Source organism: Mustela erminea, chromosome 17 (assembly GCF_009829155.1).
Source record: "Mustela erminea isolate mMusErm1 chromosome 17, mMusErm1.Pri, whole genome shotgun sequence".
NCBI classification, from domain to species: domain Eukaryota; kingdom Metazoa; phylum Chordata; class Mammalia; order Carnivora; family Mustelidae; genus Mustela; species Mustela erminea.
The window spans coordinates 16536914-16555545 of record NC_045630.1 but is presented as its reverse complement, the minus strand read 5'-3'; the positions used below and the strand labels follow the sequence as shown (position 1 = coordinate 16555545).

General features: G+C 37.3%; 1 protein-coding gene across 1 annotated transcript in view; it reads right to left on the bottom strand.

Annotated features, from left to right (window-relative positions):
• The window catches only part of XPR1 (xenotropic and polytropic retrovirus receptor 1), a 239905-nt gene extending 222114 nt beyond the window's left edge, over nucleotides 1-17791 (bottom strand). The window contains exon 1 of the mRNA XM_032319240.1: nucleotides 17518-17791. Within this exon, the coding sequence (XP_032175131.1) occupies nucleotides 17518-17586 (69 nt within the window). The 5' untranslated portion in view covers nucleotides 17587-17791. The remainder of the gene's footprint in view (nucleotides 1-17517) is intronic.
• Between the last annotated feature and the right edge of the window lie 841 nt (nucleotides 17792-18632).

Genomic DNA, 18632 nt, shown 5'->3' with positions numbered 1-18632 from the left:
GAGGGAAGCAGGCTCCCTGCTGAGCAGAGAGCCCGATGCGGGACTCGATTCCAGGACTCCGAGATCATGACCTGAGCCGAAGGCAGCGGCTTAACCCACTGAGCCACCCAGGCGCCCTTATCAAATTCTTTTATAGCAGTTCCAGTTTCATGAAATATCAAAATGCAAAATCCTTTCTTATTTTTCCCAATTTTCATTATCTTTTATTTGTACACAAAACTCCAACCATTTTCATTTACCAGTCACAAGAAAAGCTCTTAATGCTTTTGGCTTCCAGCTCTCTTTAACATGTTAAGTTTTATACAGGTTGGTAAAACACATTGGATTTAACCCAAAAATAATAGTTATCACAACATAAAGTTCTCACTTTTGCTCTTAGTAACAGTTTGCCAGTTTATCTGAACAAAAACAAAAAGGAATCCAAAAGCTCTGCAATGCTGTTTCCTGTATGAATATACAAATAGTTTCTTCTTTCTTTTTTGTTTTTTTAAAGAAATCTCTACATACAACTTGGGGCTTGACCTCACAACCCTGACATCAAGAGTTACATGCTCTTCCAACTGAGCCAGTCATCTGCCCCATTTCTAATTGATGGGTGTCAGATCACTTCACAGCTCCAATTTCAACACAGCAAAACCTTAATAAACTATTAACCTTAACAAACTATTCTCTGTAGTTCCCACTGTTCCCACAAAAATACTACTTGTCAAAATACATGAAGATATTTGTACTTTAAAAAATACTACCATATTTCATTAAATCGAAGACATCATCAACTGTCAAGGCACACCATTATTTTATGAATCATTAAGAAAGAAAAATATCACCAATTAAACTATCTGTGAGATGAATCCCAATCTCAAAGGTGTTGGAAGAGGAGAATGTGCATCTTAGGATCTATGAAATACAGTAATTCCATTTGTCAGAAGGTAGTTTCTCAAAGAATGGATTCTAAAAGTCTAGCTACCATCATTTGCTTTCCAAGAAATTTCATGACATTGAAAGAGTCTTATTGGATTAAGCACTAACACCCTAAAATAAAATGTCAGTTGAATAAATGAATAAAAGTTACTCCCCTGGCTTATCTTTAATAATGACAGAAATTAACAGCTATACTTTACTGAGGAGTATCTTCCATAGGTCAGGCCCTTGCTGACACTTTCTTATATTATTAAATCTAATTCTGACAATAAGCTTGAAAGGTAAATAGTACCTCCTTTTACACACAGGAAAACTGAGTTTCAGAGAAATAACGTTGTGAATATCTCACAGCCAATAAATAAGGGAAATGCAATTAAAGCCAAAAACTTAGATAAAATTAAAGATATTTTCTCTACTGTCTTCATATATATATCTCATATACCCTCAAAGAAACTTTTAAAGCTTTATCCTACATGTTCCTATTTTCCTCACCCTATTAGTAGCCACATTTCTCAAATGAAAATTACACATGTGTTGTATCAATGACTTTAACCTCTTAAGACCTGGAAGTCGGTCTGCAAAAGACAAATTTATGTTCAGAATCCACCAATAAGCTCCTTTTGTCATATCCAAGGCTTATCCTTAATTCTCGTTCTCACTGACCTGTCTACACAGCTTTTCACTGCTAATAATCCATTTATCTTTACAACTCTTGACTCTTGTGACAATATATTTCCCAAAACATCCTCTATTTGGATCTCTACTTTTCTGCCTTACATACTTTCCCTTAGTGAATTCTTTAACTACTATCTCAATTATGATAATCTGTTGATACAATTTTTCAAATTCTAGCTCCTTCTCTCCATATAAACATTTTGCACACGAAATCAGCATATTTAAGATCTAATTTCATGAGTTAACATCCTTAAAAGTAGCTATTCTCGACCAGTTTCCCCAGGTTTAAACCTTTGTAGTGAATTCTTCCCTCCTTCACTCCCTAAAAAATGCACAAACACTGAACACTAGAAAGTGATGCATTAAAAAATGTTTAATAGGGGCACTTGGATGGCTCAGTCAGGTAAATGTCCAACTCTTGATTTCAATTCGGGTCATGATCTCAGGGTTGTGAGATCGAGCCCTGCACTGAGCTGTGGAGCTTGCTTGGGATTTTCTCTCTCCCTCTACCCTTGTCCCCTTCCTCTCTTAAAAAAAAAAGAAAAGATTTAATACTATTACTTTATCTTTTACCAATGATATTTTTATTTAATTTCAAATATTAGTGGTAATAAAATGATCCAATTACTACAATATTCCGTATGGTTGCATATTACAACATTTGGAAAGAAGATGTTAACTTTATTTTAAAAATATTTAGGAGCACCTGGGTGGCTCAGTGGGTTAAAGCCTCTGCCTTCAGCTCAGGTCGTGACCTCAGGGTCCTGGGATTGAGCCCCGAATCCGAATCCGGGCTCTCTGCTCAGCGGGGAGCCTGCTTCCCCCTCTCTCTCTGCCTACTTGTGAATGAATCTTTTTTTAAAAAAGATTTTATTCATTTATTTGACAGACAGAGAGAGAGGGAACACAAGCAGGAGGAGTGGGTAGATGGAGAAGCAGACTTCCTGCTGAGCTGGGAGCCCAATATGCGGGGCTCGATCCCAGGACCCTGGGATCATGACCTGAGCCAAAGCCAGGCCCAACAACCGAGCCATCCAGCATCCCGATGTTAACTTTAATAGAATATTCTGTTTAACAGGGCAGATTCACAAAATACACATTAAATTATTAATAATTATTGATACATTGTTGAAAATTTTAAATCATTATAATTAAAGTTGTAAATATATAGTGGTTTATTAAGTGTTTCCTACATAAAATGCACCATGTTATATTGTCTTTAAAATGAAAGAAAGGTCAAGAGGGAATTTTAAAATATGGCATTTGATGATTTCTTTTCCTAAAACATTTTTTTCTCTAATACTGTATGCTTATCAATCAATTCTAATAAGACTTCACAAGAAAACTGTGGAAGAAAAAAGGAAAAAGTTGCCAATTTTCTTCCCAGTTTTTCATCTACCTCAAAAATGAAAGAAACTTTCAAAAATGTATAAATTAGTATTTTTATTTCATCAATAGCCATCAAGTAGTAACATAAACTTAATGTTCTGTGAAATACCAGACTTTTAAAAAAGGTAAAATTCTTTCAGCTTCCACTTGTCCATGAATAGTGTCTAAGCTGTTTTCTTCCTAGTTAGAGTTTCACTGACTCCCTTCCCCAAGTTGTCTCAACAATAAATAAATGAACCTTGCTCAGCTTGGCTTCAAATCACTAGGGATAGATACATAATAATGGTTAATATATACAACACTTACTACACGCAGTATTATTACTTCCTATACATACGGACTATCTTACGTGCTTTCTAATTATCAATTCACTTCATTTCACACTATCCTCTAAAGTAGACATTATTATTATACCCAGTTTAAGGATGAGAAAATTTTAACAGAGAAAGGCTAAATGAAATGCCCAGGCTCAGAGGGTTATTATAATTTCAATTTCATTGGTCTCTAAATCAATGTAATGTCTACTTTTTCCATCTATCAAGAACTGAACTTTTCAAAGTCCATCATACTAAGCAAACAAATTCTAGAGGAAACATTTTGTAGCCCTCTCTAGCAAATATCTAATGGCAGTATAATCTGAGATATTTATATTTCAATACTCATTTTTCAAACAAGAATATTTGACTCAAAAAAGTTTATTGTTAAGATGATGAACTCTGATAAGAAGTGGTGCCTCACTTGCTCATCAACACCTTTGTTACCTGCTATTATAAAAACATTTGAAAAACACTGGAAAGACAACATCTCAATTTCATTATCACTGGCTGCATTTGAGTTTATTACATAAAAGGGCTAAATCTGCATGCGCTGACTAAACAATGTAAGAAAACTCTAAATTGATACCAAAGTAATTTATTTCTAGAGCTCCAGCCACACTCTGTGGAGACAAAGATGAACTTTTCTTACTTTCTCCATTCATTCTTCAACCATGCTCTTAAGAATCACTTACTCAACCCTTCATGACATCCTAGGTAGATCTCATGGTGTTTCAGTAACTTCTGTTACTTTAAAAAAAAAAAAAAGAAAAAAGTTGCTAAATATGGCAGACATTGCCAGATATTGGATGCTGACATACACACTCTACCTGACACACACACAGCAAGCATTAAGTAAAACATACTATTACCATCAAATTTAATCAAATCTAAGACGTCACTAATAACATACACCATTATTTTTTGTGTTTCTAAAAATGAAAAACATGTCTGCCAATTAATCTATGACACAGCATTAATTATAAGATATATTCTGATTTCAATGTTAAAATATAGGAAAAATACATACTAAAATTGATTAAATAAGCTACTGATTCAAGCTCTCAATACTTTTGTCTATACATATGTCTTGTTCTCCTGTCTTTGATCTTGTTGTCTCCAATGCATCCTCCAAGATCTAAATTAAACATCTCACTTTGTAATGATCCCTCCCCACTAACTTCTTCTTTAAAATCCTTGATGGGTCACACCCAGAAGTGTATAAATTCAGCAAGGTACTCATCCCTTCACCTCTCACCTCTTCATCCCTCCTAGTTCCCCCTTCCAACCTCACCCCTTCAGTTCTCCAACCTATCTACTAAACCGGAGTTCACTAATATGCTTAATATTAATGAACTAGAGTTCATTAATATGCTTTCAACTATTTATCCTTTGTTCAATGTTACACTATCTGCCCAGATTGACCCTTTATCCTCTTCACCATCTGATCAAACCCTACTCAATCTCTGGTACCCAGTTCAAATGCCACCTCTGTGAAAATTTCCAAGATAAATACTTCTGATTTCCAGAGCAAAATCAACTGGCATTCTTCTGTAACACAATCACAGTACACTATGATGAGGAAACCACCCAAGCTCTGAGCTCCTCCAGGACAGGCACTTATCTTCAGATCTCTAGACTCTTACATAATCCTGAGTGTAATACCATATTAAAAATCCAGGCTCTGAAATAAAACACACCTATGTTTGAATTCTGGCTTTTACCACTCACTAGCTATGTGACCTTGGGCAACTTACTCAATCTAAGATTCAGTGTCTTTTTCTTTTCTTTTTTTTTATCTGATTCAGTGTCTTCTTAAAACAAGGATAGCAAAACCTGCCTTAGAGGATAAGGATTATATGTAAAATGCCTGGCACATAAACAATCAATAAACATTAGCTGGTAGTATTATCGTCATCCCTTCATCATTTAAAAAAAAAAAAAAAAAGAGGCAGTCATTCACAAATACTTCGTGAATTGATTTAACACACATTCTGATCTTCTCTAGTCATATACGTCCTGATTTGGTTTGGCAACATGTCAAAAGAGGTCTTAGTGGAGAGGGAGGGTTGTCCCTAATATACAGATATAACCTGAGTTAACCCTGAAACACAGATATATTACAGAGAAATGGCCAAATGATTTTTCAACTTTCCTAAGCCTTGTTCATTCTCACCTAACCCCTCAAGCTTTACCATAATTCCTCAGTCCTGTCTTCTCAACCAAGGCAAGTTTCTACCTAGACAGGGCAATGGCTAATTTTCTGTGAGTAAACAGTAGTATTTTTAAGGTTTGGGTCCCTTAATTTATTCAGTCTTTTAACTGACACACACAAGAATGATTTTAGGTTGATAATGTGATCTAATGAATTAGATTCAGATAAATGTATTAATGCAGAGTATCTGAATAATCATTAGAACATTTAAATTCATACTCTTAGAAAATACATTCTTAAAATTTAAAAGCAAAAACAACATACATACATTTATACAGCAGTGACAAGCCTCAGCAAGGTACAGCAGTGAGCAGGAAGCCAGTATTCTTATTTCTGGCTCTACTATCAGGTAGTTTTAAGACTGACTACATCATCTTGGCTTCTCTACCCTCAATTTATTGATCTATAAAACAGAGGAGTTGAAAGGTCTTTCTCAACTCTAAAACCAATTCTAGTATTAGAAATTAAATTTTCATCAGAAAACTGAAAATAACTAAAAACTCAACTCATTCAAGCTACTTGGTCATACTTAATACACATGTGAATTTCACCCAATTAAAAAAAAAATACAGTGTATGTCTTCTTCAGAGAAGTGTCTGTTCATGTCTTCTGCCTCTTTTTTGACATGATTATCTATTTTGTGTGTGTTGAGTTTGAGAAATTCTTACAGATCTTGGATATTAGCCCTTTGTCTGTAGTGTCATTTGTGAACATCTTCTCCCATTCCATGGGTTGCCTCTTTGTTTTGATGTTTCCTTTGCTGTGCAGAAGCTTTTGATCTTGATGAAGTCCCAAAAGTTCATTTTCGCTTTTGTTTCCTTTGCTTTTGGAGACATATCTTGGAAGAAGCTGCTGTGGCTGATGTCAAAGAGGTTACTGCCTATGTTCTCCTCTAGGATTGTGATAAATTCCTGCCTCACGTTGAGGTCTTTTATCCATTTTGAGTTTATCTTTGTGTATGGGGTAAGAAAATGGTCGAGTTTCATTCTTCTATACATAGCTGTCCAATTTTTCCAGCACCACTTATTGAAGAGACTGTATTTTTTCCAATGCATATTTTTTCCTGCGTTGTCGAAGATTATCTGGCCATAGAGTTAAGGGTCCATATCTGGGCTCTCTACTCTGTTCCACTGGTCTATGTGTCTGTTTTCATACCAGTACCATGTTGTCTTTGTGATCACAGCTTTGTAGCAAAGCTTGAAATCAGGCAACATGATACCCCAGTTTTGCTTTTCTTTTTCACCATTTCCTTAGCAATTCGGGGTCTCTTCTGGCTCCATACAAATTTTAGGATTGTTTGTTCCAGTTGAAAAATGCTGGTGGAATTTTGATCGGGATGGCATTGAAAGTAGACATTGCTGTAGGCAGTATAGACATTTTAACAATGTTTATTCTTTTGATCCATGAGCATGGAATGTTCTTCCATCTTTTTGTGTCTTCTTCAATTTTTTCATGAGTGTTCTGTAGTTCTTCAAGTATAGATCCTTTACCTCTTTGGTTAGGTTTATTCCCAGGTAACTTCTGGCTCTTGGTGCTGTAGCAAATGGAATCAACTCTCTTGATTTCCCTTTCTATATTTCCATTGTTAGTGTATAAGAAGGCAACTGATTTCTGTGCAGATTTTGTATCCTGCCACATTACTGAATTGCTGAATGAGTTCTAGTAGTTTGGGGGTGGAGTCTTTTGGGTTTCCCATATAAAGTATCATGTTATCTGCGAAGAGAGAGAGTTTAACTTTTTCATTGCCAATTTGAATACCTTTTATTTCTTTTTGTTATCTGATTGCTGTTGCTAGGACTTCTAGTACTATGTTGAACAACAGTGGCAAGAGTGGACATCTTTGTTGTTTCCGATCTCAAAGGGAAGGCTGTCAGCTTTTCCCCACTGAGGACAATATTCGTCATGGTTTTTCATAGATTTTATGAAGTTGAGGAATGTTCCTTCTATCCTTATACTTTGAATCCTTTTAATCAAGAACAGATGCTGTACCTTATCGAATGCTTTTTCTGCATCAATTGAAAGGACCACGTGGTTTTTCTCTCTTCTCTTACTGATCTGTTCGATCACATTGATTTGTGAATGTTGAACCACCCTTGCGTCCCATGGATAAATCATCCCACCTGGTCATGGTGAATAATCTTTTTAATATACTGTTGGATCCTATTAGCTAGGATCTTGTTGAGAATCTTGTCATCCATGTTCATCAGGGATATTGGTCTGAAATTCTCCTTTTTGGTGGGGTCTTTGCCTGGTTTGGGGATAACGGTAATGCTGGCTTCAAAAAAAGAGTCTGGAAGTTTTCCTTCTGTTTCTACTCTTTGAAACAGCATCAGGAAAATAGGTATTATTTCTTCTTTGTATGTTTTGTAGAATTCTCCAGGGAATCCGTCAGGTCCTGGGCTCTTACTTTGGGGAGGTTTTTGATCACTGCTTCATTCTCATTACTAGATATTGGTCTATTCAGGTTGTCAATTTCTTCCTGATTCCGTTTTGGAAGTTTATAGGTTTCCAGGAATGCATCCATTTCATCTAGGTTGCTTAACTTATTGGCATATAACTGCTGGTAATAATTTCTGATTGTTTCTATTTCCTTGGTGTTAGTCATGATCTCTCTCCCTTTTCATTCCTAATTGTATTAATTTGGGTCCTCTCTCTTTTCTTTTGGATAAGTTTGGCCAATGGTTTATTGATCTTTTTGACTCCATCAAAAAACCAGCTTCTAGTTTCATTGATGTGTTCTACTGCATCTCTAGTTTCTATCTCATTGATCTCTGCTCTGATCTTGGTTATTTCCCTTGTTGTGTTTCAGGCTGGCTTAATTTGTTGTTGATTCTTCAGTTCTTTAAGGTGTAAAAAGAGCTAATGTATTCTGGATTTTTCAGTTTTTTTGAGGGAAGCTGGGATGGCTATGTATTTCTCCCTTAGGACCACCTTTGCCGAATCCCAAAGGTTTTAGACTAAAGTGTCTTCATTCTCTTTGGTTTCCATGAATTGTTTAAATTCTTCTTTGATTTCCTGGTTGATCCAAACATTCTTAAGCAGGGTGGTCTTTAGCTTCCAAATGTTTGAATTCCTTCCAAACGTTCTTGTGGTTGAGTTCCAGTTTCAAAGCGTTGTGGTCCGAGAATATGCAGGAAATAATCTCAGTTTCTTGGTATCAGTTCAGCCCTGATTTCTGACCCAGTATGTGGTCTATTCTGGAGAAAGTTCCATGTGTGCTCGAGAAGAATGAGTATTCTGTTGTTTTAGGGTGGAATGTTCTGTATATATCTATGAGGTCCATCTGGTCCAATGTGTCATTCAATGCTCTTATTTCTTTATTGATTTTCTGCTTGAATGATCTATTACTGGGAATGGCGTCTTAAGATCCCCTACTATGAATGTATTCATATCAATATGACTCTTTATGTTGATTAACAGTTGTCTTATGTAGTTGGCTGCTCCCATATTAGGGGCATAAATATTTACAACTGTTAGATCTTCTTGGTGAACAGACCCTTTAAGAATGATGTAGTGTCCTTCTTTATCTCTGATTATAGTCTTTAGTTTAAAATCTAATTTATCTGATATGAGAATCACTACCCCAGCTTTCTTTTGAAGCCCACTGGCAAGAAAGATGCTTCTCCATCCCTTCACTTCCAGTCTGGATATATCCTTAGGTTCCAAATGGGTCTCTTGTAGACAACATATGGATGGGTCCTGTCGCTTTATTCAATCTGCAACCCTGTGCTGTTTAATGGGAACTTTTAGGCCATTCATGCTGGAAGTGATTATTGAAAGATACATTTTTATTGACATCATGTTGCCTGTGAAGTCCTTGTTTCTATAGATGGTCTCTATAAATTTCTGTTCTATGTCACTCTTAAGTTCTTTCTCCTTTTATAGAACCCCCCTTAATATTTCTTAATTTTTTATAGAACTCCCCCCTTAATATTTCTTGTAGTGGCAGCTTGGTGGTCACATACTCTTTTAAACCTTGCTGGTCTTGGAAGCTCTTTATCTCTCCATCCATTTTGAATGTCAACCTTGCTGGAAAAAGTATTCTTGGCTGCATGTTCTTCTCATTTAGTGCCCTGAATATGTCTTGCCAGCCCTTTCTGGCTTGCCAGGTTTCTGTGGAAAGGTCTGATGTTATTCTGATGGACCTTCTCTGTACATAAGGAATCTCTTAGCCCTAGCTGCTCTCAAAAGCTTTTGTCTAAAATTATGACTCGTCAGTATCAAAATCGAATGCCTCAAGGTCTTTCTAGTTCGTTGATCTTGGGGGGTGTTCTTTCTACAACCAGGACAGGAACGCTGGTTCCACTCCCCAGACTGGGAAAATTTTAAGAACATGCAATTCTTGATCTTGGGGTCGTGAGATCAAGCCCCACATTAGATGTAGAGATTACTTCAATAAACTTAAAAACAAAAAACAAAAACCAGAAACCCTTTCAGGAATCCCAAAAGATCCAAACTCTTTTTTTAAATAATAATACAAAACTTCATTTGGTTTTTCAGCCTCATTCTTTGACAAGTAAATGGTGTTTTCCAGAGGCTGCCTGAAGTGTGAGAGCATGTCTCCAGTAGATAGGCTTATATACTCCTCTGCTTCAAGCATTTCTCAGTTTTAATTTCCAATACAGCATATATCAGTAGACACTGGAATACTCAATAATTGTCAAGAGCTTCAAGTGGTCCCCAAACCAAAAAGTTTAAGAACCATTGCTCTAAGATACAAAAAAGCCTCGAAAGCACATGGATTACTCTAAATTACAACTTTACCAATTTACCCTAAATAAGTCACACAATTATCTAAAAACTTCCCACTTTCCTGAATGATTACATTTCAGCCCTTCAATCTTCAAAAAAATCACTAGTTCACTAATTCTTTATGAATAGTCAGTAACAGAACTAGATCTAAGGCCTTATATCTCTTCATTCCTAGTTACAATCTTTCTAAATATTGTAGGTCATCCTCAACAAATAAGACTATGTCCCCTCAATCAACATATTGTCCTCTTCTTACAGAAAATGTTACAGGTGTTAAGTTATGCTTATAGCAGGTTAATTATACTTTCCTCTGACCTCTAATAAATAAACAACTCTTTGAGAATTTTCTAATCAATCCCTATAGCTATACCACACCTGTATAGTGATAGGAAGAAAGAGGTAACTAAATCTGCTCCTAAAAACAAATTAGATTTAGGGGCATCTGGGTAGCTCAGTCCCCTAAGCGTAGGACTTGATTTCTGCTCAGGTCATGATCTCAGAGTTATAAGATCAGGCCAGCCCAGTGTTGAACTCGGTGCTCAGCAGGGAGTCAGCTTGAGATTTTTCTCCCTATGCTCCTCCCCCCTTCTCCAAAAATAAATAATTAAAAAAAAATAAAAACAAATTAGGGGTGCCTGGGTGGCTCAGTGGGTTAAAGCCTCTGTCTTCGGCTCTGGTGATGATCCCAGGTCCTGGGATTGAGTCCCCAATCAGACTCTGTGCTCAGCAGGGAGCCTGTTTTCCCCTCTCTCTCTGCCTGCCTCTCTGACTACTTGTGATCTCTTTCTGTCAAATAAATAAATAAAATCTTCAAAAACATTTTTTAAATAAATAAATACATATAAAAATAAAAACAAATTAGATTTGAAGGTGTATAACATAAAAAGTTTAAAAAGCTAAGGAAAAAGTCTTCCACATTATTTACAAAGGGACCCAAATTTATAAGTGTTCCAAAGTCCTCAATCTGCAATCATCCCTTTCCACACCATTTTTAATTCTGAAAACACTGCATTGACTGAAACATAAAACCAAAAACAAAACAAAAAATATTATTGTTTTTTCTATTTTTAAGATAATAAAAGAGCTAGAATTTTAGCAACAATCGATCAGCCCACAGCAAATAATAGAACCCCTACAAATATTTGTCGCAGTGAATAAATAATTTAGGGCATTTATTCATGAGATTTGTCAGCTTGGCTTCTTTCAGCATTTACTAGGTAACAGGAATATGGGAAAAAGCAAATGACAATCCTAGTGAACTCTGACACTCTCAATCCCAAAGGCCAGCTCAATACCAGGCAACCCCACAAACCAGCTTGAGTTAAGCTGCACAACTTGAGCAAAGTCTTCTAAATCTTTTTTTATATGATTTCCCTAATCAAATACAAAAACAAAAGCTTACTATGTACTTCTGGTATGTGTATATTTATTGATGAATTATATCCTCCACAACTGTTTTTTGTTTTTTTTTTAAGATTTTAAATTTATTTTGAGAGAGAGTACAAGAGCAAAGACAGAGTGCAGAGCAGAGGGAGAGAGAGAATCTCAGACTCCACTCTCAGGGCGGAGCCCAACACAGGGCTCAGTTCCAGGACCCTGAGATCATGACCTGAACCGAAAATCAGAGCTGGACACTGAACCAACTGAGCCACCCAGGCACCTCTAAAACAGAATTTTTAAATAGTTTCTAAAAGCTGAGACAATGATAAAATAAACAATTTTTATCTTTCACTTATAAATAGTACAAAAATATTTTTAATCTAAGAAATTTTCAATAGCAATACTTTCAGAAAACTACTGAAAAGCTTCATTTTTAAAAGCTTTATTTTTAAAACCTGAGTTTAACATTTTGTGATTCAGTATTTCAAAGGTCTAGTTCAAACTTCAGGAATTAGTTGACTGGGAAGTTTAATTATAATGGTTATAAAATGAAAAACAGACCTGACAAAGGCAGGACACTTGAAATACTAAATATACGCTTAGTGTGAAGTTCATTGTCGATGACAGTGGATGTAAAATCTTATTTCAAAGAATTATCTTAATTATTTTGAAATTTTTTTGGCAAACTTCTTATCCAATCTATTAAAGTATCATTGTTTTTATCTGTAATTTGGCTGACCGAAAAGTAGAACTAGAAGTAGAATTGTCAGCTCTGCCATTTTTTTTTTTGTTCACACATGCTTGCTTTAGTGGTATTATTGTTGAGGCTTCTTTACACAAGTCTTTTTAAGTCTAAGTCACATTCATTTTGTAAGAGTTAAGTTTAATCAAAACATATCCATAAATTCTACATACCTATAAACTAGATGAATTGATATTTGCTGAAAGTGAACAAACAAGTAAGAAAACTATTAGCAATCCTTTTCGTTTTCTCAGAATACCTAACGAGGTCATCAAATTGGTCCATTTATTAAATATAGGTAAAATTTTATTTCTTTCTTGTCTTATTCATAAAAATGCATATAAAAAACAGTTCTAGTATTATCTTCTCTTACTCCACGAGAGTTTGGGGTACTCTCCTTTGGGAACTATGATAGAGATATACTTAAAACACCTACGAGCACAACTCAATCAGTCTCTCAAATGCTTTCCAGATTATGACTGGATTTGAAGCCAGGACTAATTTTCCATGGTCACCACAGGTCAAATAAGATTCTTATGTTCTTATGATCTGGGCCTTCACCCAAAAGCTGATCCAAAACCAACCTTCAGGGATAGATGGACAAGTATAATCTTTCCAGGATACTCACCCTAACATACTTCATTATACAAATATAATAAAGAATAGTAATAGGTTCCTCTTTTATATAACATTCATTTATTCATTTAAGAAACATTGGTAAGTGCCAGGCATCTTATTTACAAGTGTTACCTTAAATATGCCATACGGTACTTATACTTGCAGAAGTGCCTGAAAGTAAAAGTGGTTTGTGCCCCATCGGGTGGCCAAACTGGAAATTTCAAACAAGTTCCAGCAAGACAAGTTAACCTTAATGAATCAACATAATACCTATGGGAAATTGAAGCCTGCAACACAAGTGTTCTCATGGGATAGTTCTATAAATGAAAATCACAATAATGTCATGGCAATATGTCCTTACACTTGAAAAATAAAGGATGTACAGTTTACACAGAATCTCTCTTTTCCAAATCCTACAACAACAACAAAAATCAATCCAGGATTATCACTTCTTATTTAAATTAAATAAAAGTTTCACTGGGTCAGCTTTCCATTCACAGACTAAAATCTCTTCAAAATTTTTCTAAAAGAACTTTAATATACAAAAATACTATTAATAATAGTCCTAGATAACAGAGAGGGAGGCAAACCATAAGGGACTCTTAACAATAGGGAACAAATGGAGGGTTGCTGGAGGGCAGGTGGGTAGGGGATGGGGTAACTAGGTGATGGGCATTAACGAGGGCACTTAAAAGTAATGAGCACTGGGTGTTGTATGCAACTGGTGAATAACTGAATTCTACCTCTAAAATTAATACTACCACATGTTAATTAAATTGAATTGAAATTTAAAAATTTGTAAATGACAGTCCTAAATTTAAGTTTTGTCTTCTTCATATAACAAACATAATTAAATCATAAAACACAGACATTTAAAGCTAGATGGGTCCTTAGGAAATATATATAATCCTGTGAGTTTAGAAACCATCAAATCCAGTTCTCTCACTTTACAAATGAAGAACCTAAAACCCAGAAAGAGGAAGTAATTTCATCAGGGTCACACAGCTAGGGTAGCCTGACTCCCAATGCTTACACTTCTATGCTCAAGAGATGAGCTATCTATAAATGATCCCCAACAAACAACTTAACCTCCCTGGACTTGAGTTTCCCTGTCTGAAAAAACAAGAAGTAAATAGTGTTTAAATTCCCTTTAAAATCCTGAAATTTAGATACCTCATTATTTTGGTATCTTACAAAACTACAGTATATGCTGAAAAAAACCCTTCCTATTTCCTGAGAAACCAAAGCAGCACAGGACCCTAGGGATGAAAACACAAGTCAGCAGCCTAAGGCACCAAATATATTTGCTTCTTTTGCGAATATGCTGTAAAATATTAACACCATCATACTAGTAGTCTATGTGGCTGAAACTGGTCTGTTAATTTTGATTAATCAATTACAGAGCTCTAAAATTGCAATCACTGATTCTTAATTTTTTTTAAAGTGTTCTCATAAAGATTTATTGATGTTCTATTTTCTACGCCAAGATTTACACTCAAATAGATGACTGGAAAAGGGATGGTCTCTGCTCATTTGTGTTTATTCTCTGTAAAAACTATTCACAAATGGATCAAATAGATTTTCTTTATATGGTTTCTTCTTGTTGTTCTCTTTTATGCTTTATTATTCTCCCTCTGAAGATTGAGTTATGAACGCTACAATTTATTTAAATCAGAAACTCTAGTAATTATTAGGGTATTGATGAGTCACTAATATTGATAACTTTTAACATTCCAAAAACCAAAAAGCATTAAAAATTAAACCAAAAACCTATGAACCATAATGGAACTTGAAAAGCTCCAGCCCTATATTCTTATCTTATGGAAAAGGAAAGAGCTCTGAAAAGGCAAAAAGATTGTCCCTAGGGTCTCATGGCTAACATATATAAGAACTGCCTTTACTGTTGACCATGTATACACATAATACAAATAATTATAGACATTAAAACAAAATTTTCAGTTTCTAATGCTCTGCCTATTTCAAATAAAATTTAATGTAGTGAAATGACATAAAAACCAAAGAAGCTGAACAGTTCATTGTGGTTCACAGCACTAGAAAGCACCCTAGCTACACATCAGGGGTAATACCCCAAAATTTCACCACCAGTGCTCGAAAAACAAACTCAGGTGTCTGTTCTACTAACAGTGTTTCGGGGCACAATCTTCATATATGAGAAACTGCATGTTACTGCTTTATAAGAAAGTTCTTTTCTCTGGCAACAGCTACTCTCTTTTAGGATATCATTTTTTCCCCCAAAGTTTTTAAGTTGCCAAAATGCCTGGACTCTGAAAACTCCTATCTATGCCTCTTTAAGTATTTTTAAAGAAATAGCATCAGCTCTTGAGAAACAATATACAACACAGACCTCAACCCTATTTAAAAAAAAAAAAAAGAAAAAAAATGTCTTTCAAGGCTCCAATTCACAAAGTCCCCTTTATTTAATTTTACCTACAAAACAATGAGTTTATCTGGGACAGGAGTCATGTAATAGGGACTCTTGCAGAACAAAATTTCAATTATCCATAATAAATGAATTTTTTAAAATAATTTATAATTGCCCCAGGAAAGATAATGCAGTCACACTCCCTCTGTAACCAACCTAACCAATTAGTGTTAGTGTCTAAACGGAGTATGTGAATGGGAAGTCTCAGAATTACTGTGGTTACTCCAGCCACAAAGCTGACATTACAAATCAAGAGGTAATTGAATTTTCAAACTAAGTCTTATGGCTCCCTTTCCAGTCCCAGATATTCCAAATTAATACAATTCTAGGAGACAGTTAAGTACTGTAATACTTAAAACGAATCACAGCATACAACCAGCCACTATTACTTTTGTCCAAATTAAGCATTCCATACTACCTAACAAGTGTAAGATGCTGCTTCGGCATGCTGTGTTCTCTGCCTCTATGAAGAACTGGCAGTGGTGCTGAAAATTACTACTACAAGATGAAAGACCAATACCCTCCTTTCAATAAAAACCATCATCTGGACCCTAGCCAAGGTTTTAAAACTGACCAAATGTTATTAGAAACAATAAATCAAGAACTCCACAGGCTGAAAAGCTAGTGCCTTATTTCATTCTTACAAAATGTAGCCACAAAACACTATAAGAAAATTAAGTGACAAGAAAGCATTAATAATTCTGGGTGTTTCATTTCTGGCAATAATCAAACACTGTATTTTACAAGGGGAATTTATTTTACAATCTTCTAGGTTTCCCTGTCTTCTTCAATTATTACATCTGCTATATGAAAAATAAACTTTGTGCTATTGCCTAAACATACTATCAATGAACTTGAACAGAAATTAAGTAGAGAACTAAAATATTTTAATTCATAAAATGTAGCTAACATATTTGTGTTCATATTGATTTTATACTCTTTGTTCCTGCACATTCATAGATGTGAATTCCTGGAGGTTACAGATAAGTCTTTCTTTCTCTATCCAGGCGCTGAATTGCCAGCTACTGAGAAAAACCTATTGCAGTGCTTAAAGCTCTTCAGGTACCTTGCCTTCTGAATATATGAATGGGCTCATTATCTTTACTTTTCCCTATATTAATATATTAATGTATGGTTTCTTATCAGTACCTACGGAATACTCTCAAGGAGCTGTTATCACAGAAATGGGGGGCGGGCATGGTATCTGTAATACACAGGTATGTTTTAAAAGTACATTGTTTACAATACAGTAGTTTTCTCCCTAGCTAACAAAAATCTTAGAAGAGAAAACCTGAAAATTTTAATTATTTTCTTCTCTTCCCTTCTTCCCCTTTCCCTTCACTCCGTTCCAAAACAGGAGAGTCAAAATCAGAGATGTGATTACTTTGTATACTTCAGGCAATCGGTAAAAAGACCAGTCACCGTCTTATCAAAACAGAATAGACGATTACAATACGTTTGCATACAGTAACCACTACATATATGATATACATTTAAATCTAGTTTCAACCCTGTTACAAAGCCTTTGTCAACAGTGGGCAAGTGGGGAAAAGCGGAAGGGCTCTGTGGAATGAAGAAAATCACCAAAGGGGCTTATCTCGGAAGAGAAGGATTCCTCGGTAAGAGGTGAGCAGAGAGAAACAAAACCTAACCTTGGCGAGGGGGCGCTCGCCCAGGGTGGGGACGAGAGGTCAGACAGAGTGAGCGGGGAGGAGGGGATCAGCGCGGAACCGCCGCGACCCCGGGCTGCCCTCCCGCCCCGACTCCCCAACCTGCGGCTCGCCCTCCCACCACTATTCCCCAGCCCGGGCCGAGCGGTGCCCTCCCTCTCGGCCCGCCGCCTGCATATCCGTTACCCCGGTGGCAGCGGGGCTGCGGGGGAGGGGAAGGTCAGCGGGGCCCAGAGGGGGCCGGCCGCGGCGGGGATGCCGCAGTGGCTCCCCGCCGCACCGGGTCAAAGTCCGCCCAGGCGCGGGGGAAGCAGCGGGAGCGGAAGGAGGCAGCGGAGGTCGGGACGGCGAGATGGTGGCCCCTCCGAGTCCTCCCACACCCCGGCGGCCGCCGGTACCTCATACTGGATGTATTGCTTCCTCCACTCGGGAGTGATGTGCGCGGAGAGGTGCTCGGCGAACTTCATCCTGCCGTTTCCCCCTCACTCCCACTCGGGTCCAGCAGTTACAGGCGGCGGCGGCGGCGGCGGCAACAGCGACTCCGACTCCTCCCCACATGGGCCCCGGCGCGGCACGGCGCTGCGCTTCTCTCCTCCTCCGCCGCCGCCGAGGTCTCCTCAGAGCCGCCCTCCCGCCATCTTCCTCCTCCTCTCCATAGCCCCGCCCCTCCCCGCCCTCTAGACGTCATCCCCATGGTAACCGCCTACGCCGCACCGACGAAAGGGGCAGGGTAAGGGGCTGGGTTTGGGTACTTTCCTCGAGGCTCCGCCCCTTCTGGGCCGAACGTGCGGGAGGCACCTCCCCTGACCTCTTCCGTCTGACTCCCGTTGGCCTTACGGCTGTACTCTACCGCCTGCTTGGAAAGCGGCCGTGTTGTTATTGCAATTAATGTTAATACTGTAGCAAGAATAAGCCACACAAGACGTTTGTATTTGCAAAGAGTTGTGCAAACAGTTTTTCATTTTAGTATTTGTTCTTCATACAACTCTTAAGGATGGATCAACATTAATCCAAAGTGAGTGAGTAAAACAGATTAAATAGTTAAGAATCAAACGTATTTAAAGGAACTGTATTGTACACGCTTTAGGCGCTCAATAAATGCTTGTTGGATTTAATTAAAGATTACAGTGCCAAAAATTGTTTGCTGTTTTTGAATTTCGATGTAATTGTCTAGTCCCAGAGCTACCAGAAAGCTCAGTAACATAACCTGCAGCCAAACCAGTACTGGGAGGGGGCATACTGGGGGAAAGTTACCAACTGGACCTGTGACTGAGCTTCCTGGGGTTTGGGGTGAAGTTGAGACGAAAACTAATATTGGAAGGAAAGAAAATCCCCTAAGGGTACCGTGACAACCCCGACCCCCAGGGAGACCAGAAATGCATCTGGTGTCCAGGCTGAACTGTCCTAGGGAAGCATAGGAAATAGATAACTCATACAGTTAGAGCTTCTTTTGAGTGTGGGAGTGATTGTCCTAGATGACCTGATATGGAACAGAAATCCAGGTTCTATTCTG